This window comes from Callorhinchus milii, unplaced genomic scaffold (genome assembly GCF_018977255.1).
Source record: "Callorhinchus milii isolate IMCB2004 unplaced genomic scaffold, IMCB_Cmil_1.0 Scaffold4, whole genome shotgun sequence".
Lineage (NCBI taxonomy): Eukaryota > Metazoa > Chordata > Chondrichthyes > Chimaeriformes > Callorhinchidae > Callorhinchus > Callorhinchus milii.
The window spans coordinates 62080-71358 of NW_024704745.1; the positions used below are offsets into that span (position 1 = coordinate 62080).

Here is a 9279-nt window from a genome sequence, read left to right on the forward strand (position 1 = left end):
AGATTTAATTTTCTTGCAACTTCATATGAACTTATTGTTCTATCCCCAAGACTTGGCTCTTGCCAACCTGTGCCTCATACTTTCTGGAATTAGGTCCCTCCAATGAGAGAGTGTGAATTCCATTCCAATAAACATCTCTGGAACTTCCATGTGTATTTGGGATTGCTGGAATTCTCAGGTTGGTTTGGATATTCTTAAACTGGTGTTGGTTTCAGCATACGACAGACACCCAGCTGACCAAAAACGATTCTTATTGCTCACAATCCTCTAGTTCAGCATTAACACGCACTTAAGTACATATTGATTACCAGTGAGACTATTTAGTTGATTGCATGGGCATCTCAGCCCACATATAATAATTCTTGCATTTGATATAGCACCTTATCACGTCTTCGAGGCGTCTCGAAGCGCTTCACAGAATATACCAGCAGACCTAATAGAGGTCTTGAAAATCATGAGGGGATTTGATAGGTTTATTTTGTGGGCGAAACACAGCACCCAATTGCCCACTCCACTGGTGGGAGTGTCGGTGACTCGAGGTCACAGGTTCAAAATAATCTCTAAAAGAAGCCGAGGAGCGGTGAGAAGAAATGTTTTCACGCAGCGAGTTGTTCGAATCTGGAACACATCGCCTGAAAGGGCGGTGGAGGCCAATTCGAGAACAACTTTTAAAATCGCGGTGGACGGGTATTTGAGGAGGACGGGTTTGCAGGTTATGAGGAAAGGGCCGGGGAGTGGGATTGATATTACATTGCTCTATTCAAAGAGCCGCCCAGACTCGATGGGCCGAATGGCCTCTTTTTGTGCTGTACGATTCTATGATTTTGTAAAGTGAATTGACTGTATATTTTTGTAGGTGAAACGCCGCAACCAATTGCGCACAGCAGCGTCCCACAAACAGTCGCTTCACTGATCCTTTTTCAAGCACTATGAATCCATCTATTGTTTGATCTTGATGAACAATGGTTTCGGGGGAATCTTTGGGGATTTGAGATGCTTGGAGAATATCCTGGGATTACCAACTGTAAGTGGTTTACAGGCAAATGGCTTGTTGACAAAGCATTAGATATGCAATGTGAGTGTGATAGTTGTCTATCACATTCTCGCTGCAGGAATGTGCTGGCAGGTTTCCCAGGAATATGTTTTTTCCCAAAATGTTTAGAAGCAGATTCCAGTCAATAAATAAAGCAACGTTGAGAGCTACATTGCCAAACTATTTCAGTTCAAATCTCAAAACATCATACCCTCTAGACAGGCTATACATAGCTTACAGTTTGAGAGAGACGTCTCAGAGGAAACATTAATAGCTGACTAATGGTCAAATAGCCATCAATGCTCTATCTCTAATGCACTAGCCGATCGCCCTTTTCTGCTGGGCTCCACATCTCCCCATCATCCAGTGATCCTCCAGCTGGTCAAATTTACAATCTTCATTTCACCATCAAAACCCTCCACGGTCTCGCCATCACTGATATTAGCAGTGAGGCGAGAATCAAACCCGGGTCCTCTCACTTGTGAGGCAAGCGTGAGCACTCCATAGGAACTACAGCTTTCTGTGCTACTGAGACCAGAGACAGTGGAGAAAAATGAGATAGATAAATATTCCGTAGTCTTAGCTTGCTTCCAGCAGAAATAAGGTAGATTCTGCTGGCTGTGGAATGGCATTTCCCATTTCACACTTTATATTTAATAATAAGTCATAATAATAGTCCTTGCATCCTTACACCTTATCACGTCTTCGAGACGTCTCAAAGCACTTCAAAGAATATACTATAGTGTAGTGACTGTATATTTTGGGGTCAAAACACAGCAGCTAATTACACAAAGCAATGTCCCACACACAGTCATGGATTGAGTGACCAAACTATTACTGATTTATACTATACTCACCTTCGTCAAAACCGCCCCACCCCGTTGACACCCCCCGTCGCCCAACCACCCCACCATCAACACCCCTGGAAACAGCTTATTGCAAAACTGCTGCTACCAGTCAAGAATGCTGGATTCAGTGTTCAGTTAGTTTGGTTGTTCGAGGGGCATACTACTGTGGATAAAGGAATGCAATACTATCTCACTTTAACACCACAGATGTTGATGTCTGTTGTCATTGGCATCATGTAACTCACTGATGGGCACAAATGTGTGACACTGGAGCTAAACACAATGACATAAGCAGAACACACCATGGACCTACAATCATTTGGGTGGTAAATCACACACGCATTCACTTCTAGAAACAGAAGTGGCCCAGTAAAAGCTCAGGCCAACAACCACATTTTTCCTCTCTCTGTGGATCTGATTCAATACATGTCCCAATGCAGTGGTGCACATGCATGTTGGTAGCATATATGACAACATCACACATGTTTACAGAGACAAATGATTGAGTGTTCAAGCCTCATGTCGGGACTTGAACTTGCCAACAAACAGTCACTCACAGGACTGCAACTCCCATGAAGCTCTACATCACAATGTCTCAAAGGCACTATATCGTCCACAAAACAAAGTCAATTCACTTTACAGTACATTCTGTGAAGCGCTTTGAGACGTATAGAAGATGTGATAAGGCACTATATCAAATGCAAGGTTTATTATTAGTAGTATATCAAACGCAAGAAATATTATTTGTCTCGGCTGCCACTCCAATACAGTGCTGGGGTATGCTGCATTTTTGGAAGTGCTGTTCTTCAAAGGAAACATTAAATAGAGACATTGTGTACTTGTTCAGATGCAAATTAAAGAACCAATAACACTATTTGAAAAGGGAACAGAATTTCTCTCTCCCAGTGTCCAAGCCAAAAATCCCCCAAATAAAACGGTTGTTCACTTTATGGCTGTTTTTGGGCTACTGCAAATTGGCTGCCACATTCACCTATACAAAAAAATTTCCAGTCACTACATTTTAAGGAAAATCATGCAAAACACTTTGAGACATCCTCCCAATGTAAAAGTCGCAATATCACATGCAAAATTATTATAAATGTAAAGTCTGCATTCAGTGGTCTGGGAACAGATTTCTTATCATATGCGTCATGTGGAAACAAGGTGACATTTTTAGGCCCGTGTTCCAGGTTATATGCATGAAAGAGGAAACTGGTTTGTGCATTGTGTTTGAATTAACCACTTTAGCTGGTATGGTCAGGATTATTCTTCCCTCACCTCCTGAACAGCCTCCTACTCACTAACCTCACACTGGTACACCAGCCACCTTCGCTCCCTCAAGGGTCAGGTGCACCAGGCTCAAGTCTGACCTGACGGTCCACCAGAACTGGCTGGACCACATCAAAACGTACCGCTCTGCCCTTGCCTCCACCAAATCATCCTTCTACTCCAAGATAATCTTGAAAGTGAAAGACAACCCCAGTTTCCTATTCTCCACCACCAACCGGCTCCTCCGTCCGCCCTCCCACACCTCGCCCATTCTCTCCTCAACCACTGACTGCGAGGAGATGCTGGATTTCTTAGAGTCCAAAATCCAGGGGATCCATTCAGCTCCCTCTGCCTTCCCAATTGTCACTCCATTCCCATTTCCCCACCACACTCCGACCCCTATCCAACCTTCTCTCCACATTTTCAAACCTGTCACCTCCTCCTCTCTCATCACCACCATATCCAGCATGCAACACACCACCTACTCCTTTGACCCAATACCCATCCCTCTCCTTATCTCCCAGCTCCTCGCCCCTCTGCACTCCGACACCATCAATCTCTCCCTTTCATTTGGCACCATTCCCATTCCTCTCAAAACAGCTGCAATCAACCCATCCTGAAAAAATCTTCCTTGGAACCATCCCTGCCTTCTAACTACTGGCCCATCTCCAACTTCCCTTTTCTTTCGAAGGTCCTTGAAAGAGTTGTTGCTTCTCAGCTTCACTCATTCCTCTCCTACCACTCCCTTCAAGAGCTCACAGCACGGAAACTGCTCTAGTCAAGGTGACAAGCAACATTTTGTTCATCTGTGACCAGGGCTCCCTCTGCCTCCTCGTCCTCTTTGCTGCCTTTGATACTGGGGACTACTCCATCCTACTCCGCCGCCTCTCCGCTCACCTCAACCTACACCGCTCTGTCCTTGAATGGTTCAGGTCTCCTCACTCACACAGTCTCCAATTTGGCTCCGCCAACGGTTTCTCTTCCAGCCTCCGCATAGTCTCGTGTGGTGTTCCTCAGGGCTCTATCCTCGGTCCCCTCCTCTTCAACCTCTACATGCTTCCCCTTGGTGAAATCATCCGCAGACATGGGGTCAACTTCCGCAGATGACATCCATCTTTACCTCTCTGCCTCCACCCTCGATTCCAGGACAACTGACTTCCTGACAGACTGTCTGTCTGACATCAAGTCCCTGGATGAGAAACAACTTTCTACAGATTATCCAGAACTCTGCAGCTTGTGTCCTCTCCTGAACCAGCCTCCTTGACGCCATCAGTCCCACACTCGTACGGCTCCACTGGCTTCCCATCCCTCAGAGGATAGAATTCAAAATCCTTATCCTCACTTTCAGGGCCCTCCATGGCCTTGCCCCCTCCTATATTTCTGACCCGCTGAACCCCTACCAACCTGTCCGCTCCCTCCGCTCCAGGTCTCCCGCTTGACCGACCTTACCATCGGTGGCCGGGCTTTCAGCCTCCCACTCTTTGGAACTCCATCTCATAATCCTTTAGCCTTGTTCCTTCTCTTGCCTCCTTCAAGGCACGACTCAAGACCCTCCTTTTTGACCGTGCCTTCGGCCACCCTCTTATCCCCTCTGCCCTCTCTCATCCCAACCCTGCACCCCCCACGATCGAGTCCTGATCCCTGACGTCCTCCAAATGTAATTTTGTTGTTGTTCTTTGATGTCCCTTGTAAGTAAGACGTGAGCAGTGAAAATTACAACTTACAACTGATAAATGTCCTCTACTGTCTAATTCTAACACCGCCTCAATTTCATCTCCTCAAACGGATTCTCCTCACATCATCTCATGTGGTGTTCCTCAAAGCTCTGTCTTTGGTCCCCTCCTTTTCAATATCCATATGCTCCCTCATGGTGACATCATCTGCAAACATGCGGTCAATTTCCACATGTATGCAGATGATACACAACTTTACCTCTGGTCCTCTCCCAGACCAGACTCCGCGTTCCTATCAAACCCATCCTCGCCCGACTTCATTGGTGTCCCATCACACAGAGAATACAGTTCAAGATCCTGGTCCTCACTTTCAAAGCCCTCCATGGCCCCACTACTAACCTGGCCTCTCCAGCCTGCTTCATGTCTCTCGCCTCGTCTGCCCCATCATTGGTGGGTGGACCTTATGCCACTCTGTCCCACCCTCTGGAACTCCATCCCGCGGTGCCTCCGCCTCGCCCCCTCCTTTGCTTCCTTCAAGACCCTCGTCTTCGACCAGGTTACCCACCTCAGAGTCTCAGAGTGTTTAACAGTGGATGAGCCGCACTCTGAGCTGGGGGGAGGTAAGCATCTTGCTTGTTTGTTTAAAATTTCGCCCACAAAACACACAGTCACTACACTTTGCAATATATCCGGTGAAGCATTTTGAGAGGTCTTGAAGATGTGACAAGATCTGTATCAAATCATAGAATCATAGAATTATACAGCACATAAGGAGGTCATTCAGCCCATCGTGTCTGTGCTGGCTCTTTGAAAAGAGCTTCCAAATCAATCTCATTCCCCTGCACTCTCACCAAATAATTATCCACTTCTCTCTTAAAAGTTGTTATCGAATTGGCTTCCACCACCCTTTCAGGCAATGCACTTCCCTCCCCTCACCCTGACCATATCCCCCCCTGCTCGGGTCCCGAACCAACCTCCCGACGTGAAAGGCGCTCTATAAATGAAAATCTTGTTGTTGCTGTTGCATTCCAAATCCGAACAACTCGTTGTGTGAAAAAATTTCTCGTCACCTCCCCTCTGTTTCTAATAACAACTATTTTAAATTGGTATCATCGGGTTACCGCTAGTGGAAATAATTTCTCCTTGTTCACCCTATTGAATCACCCCATAATTTTTAAAACTTCTATTAAGTCTCCTCTTAACCTTCTCCGCTCAAAGGTGCCTCCGTTACTTTCCAACCTTAGTTCCCTCAGTAACCTAGGATGTATCCCATCCGGACCGGGTGACTTATCTACCTAGAGCAGCGTCAAACTTTTTAATATCTCCTCTCAGTTTATTCTTATCTTATCCAATAGATCTACCCTCTCCTCTGATATTGTGGCATTGGCTGCATCCTCTTCTTTTGTGAAGACAAGATGCAAAGCACTCATTCAGTACCTCAGTCATGCCCTCTGCCTCCACAAGAAGATTTTCTCTTAGGACCCGCCCTACTTTTGACTAATCTTTTATTCTTTATATGATTATAAAATACCTTAGGATTCCCTTTTATGTTACCCACTAATCTTTTCTCACACAATCTCTTTGCCCCTTCTTTTTCAGTTCTCCTCTGTACTTTCTATATTCTATTTGATTATCTTAATAATAATAATCCTTGCATTTGACATAGCACTTTTCATGTCTTCTCAACGTCTCAAAGCGCTTCACAGAATAAAGTGAACTGACTGTATATATGTGGGTAAAACGCCCTGTATTTTGGACCTGACATTTATCATAAACCTCCCTTTTCTGTTTTGTTTTAATCCTAATCCTATTTATCCAGGGAGATTTGGATGACCTACTTTGTGGGAATGTATTTCTTGTGTCCCGAAACTATCTCCTCCTTGAAGACCTCCCATTTCTCATTAGTTGTTTACCTGCCAATCTTTCTTTCCAGTCCACATTGGATAGGTCCGTTTTTAAACTCACTGAAATTAGCCTGTTCCAATTGAGTATCTTCACCTTTGATTGCTCGTTTTCCGTAAGTACTCTAAACCTCATGATCACTGATGTCCAGATGCTCTCCTGCTGAAACCTGCTCCACTTGTCCTACTTCATTCCCCAGAAGGATCCAGCACTGATTCCTTCCTCGTTGGGCTGGAAACATGCTGATCGAGAAAGTTATCCATCACACATTTCAGGAATCCCTCCCACTCCTTGCCTCTTTACACTGTTATTTTGCCAGTCTATGTCAGGATAATTTAAGTCCCCCATTATACTCTATTACTGCATCTTTCTGAAATCTGCTGCAGATTTGCTCATGTGTCTCCTTCTCACAATTTGGTGGTCTCTAGTATACACCAAACAGAGTAACCGCTCCTTTTTTGCTCCTTACTTCTAACCAAATAGATTCTGTTTTTGGATCCCCAGCACATCGTCCCTTTCCAACAACAACAAAATTGCAAATGTATAGGAGCCGTAACCGTGACTTTAATCAATATTCCACCCGCCTACTTTTTTTCCTTCCCTATCCCTCCTGAATTGTAGCCAGAAAGATTCAGTTCCTATTCCTGCCCTTGTTTGAGCAGGTCTCTGTTATTGCCACTACATCTTAAACCCAGGTGGCAACTTGAGCCGCAGCTCACCAAGCTTATTTGTCACACTCGTGCATTTACACACATGCACTCCAAGACCACTTCGTCTGTTCCTCATTTCTCCCCCAGCTAATCCCTCCTTTTCCTGGACTACTCCTTATTACATTGCTATTCGGCCCTCCCAGCTCCCTGTTTGTCCTCTCTGATGCTGCATCCTGATTCGCTTCCACCCTCAAAATTAGTTTAAACCCTTCCCCAGAGCACCAGTTAACCTCCCTGCGAGGTCACTGGTCCCAGCCCTGTTCAGGTGTAACCCATCCACCTTGTACAGATCCCACCTGCCCCAGAAGTGGTCCTAATGATCCAGGAACCTGAAGCTCTCCTTTCTGCAGCATTTCTCCAGCCATGCATTCGATCCTGTTGTTTTGATACTCATTTGCACGAGGCACTGGGAGTAATCCAGAGATCACCACCTTTGAGGTCCTTGTCTTTAAGCTTTTTCCCTAGCTCCTCCCAGTAGGATCTCAGCCCATTTTTCCCCTACATCATGGATCCCAATTATGAACCACAACTTCTGGATGTTCCCCTTTCTCCTGTAGAATGTTTTGCACCTGTTCCATGATGTCTTCAATCCCGGCACCATGAAGGCAACATACCATGTGAGAGTCACGTCTTTGGTTGCAGAAACGTCTGTCTACTCCTTTCACCGTTGTGTCCCCAATGATAATTGCACTGACACTCTTCCTGTGTTCCCCTGTGCATCCATTTGCTTTTGACTCCCCTGACCAGAGGTATCATCACCCTGACCGGTAATCAGTACAGAGAAACTGGTTTGTGAGTGCCACACTCTCAGGGGATTTCTGCACTGCCCATCCCCTCTTCCTACCATGCGGCTGGTCACCCACACACTCTCCTGCTGAACCCTTTGTGGCTGTGGGGTGTTGACCTCCTGAGATGTTTGATCCATGTACTCTTCAGCCTCTCGTATGCTATGCTGTGACTTCAGCCTCTCCTCGAGCTCAGAAACCCTGAGCTGAAGCTCGAGTAGCTGGTAGCACTTCCTACACACGTGCCACACATTGTGCATGCCACCGGTCTCAGCTGCCCTACCATATTCCAGACATGTTTTATATTATTTTAATATAAATATTATATATTTTATAATTCTGCACCTCGGCAGTCTGCAGTAAATTCCCACTCTCACCAAATTCCTTAACAGAATTCTCACTCAGTTCCACCTCTGTTCACTCTTATCTGCTCCATAATAATGCCAGGATTATCATCATTATTATTGTGCACTGAGACCCCTCACCCCAACCCCCTCACACCCCTCACCCCACCCCCCCTCACACCCCCCCCCTCACACCCCACCCCACCCCCCCTCCTCACCCACCCCACCCCCCCCTCACCCCTCCCCCCCTCACCCCTCACCCCACCACCTCCTCACCCGCCCCTCAACCCACCCCTCACACCCGCCCCTCACCCCCCCTCACCCCACCCCCTCACCCCACCCCCTCCTCACCCCACCCCCTCACCCGCTCCTCCCGCTCCTCACCCGCTCCTCCCGCCCCTCACCCGCTCCTCACGCCCCTCACCCCACCCACCCCCCTCCCGCCCCTCACCCTGTCGCGGGCGGTGTGAGGGGAGGCGCCTGACCTGGTCCCAGCACAGCCACCGGCACACGGCGTCCCGCAGCTCCGGCTCCAGCTGCGCCGCCAGCGGGTTCGCGTTCTCGTCCTTCACCCGTTCTCCCATTATCTGCTTCTTTCCCCTCTTCTCTCTCTCTGTCAGTCTCTCTCCCGAGGAAGACACCGCAAACGGCGGCGGGTGACGGACGGGCGCTGAGCCAACGGTCGCTGTCAGGTTCGCTCGCGCGCACCGACTGC

The 9279-nt window shown here is 47.2% G+C and overlaps 1 protein-coding gene across 1 annotated transcript in view; it reads right to left on the reverse strand.

The window, feature by feature from the left end:
• Nucleotides 1–9279, reverse strand: part of pgm2l1 (phosphoglucomutase 2-like 1) — a 70565-nt gene extending 61286 nt beyond the window's left edge. Inside the window, exon 1 of the mRNA XM_007911460.2 lies at nt 9050–9279. Within this exon, the coding sequence (XP_007909651.1) occupies nt 9050–9148 (99 nt within the window). The 5' untranslated portion in view covers nt 9149–9279. The remainder of the gene's footprint in view (nt 1–9049) is intronic.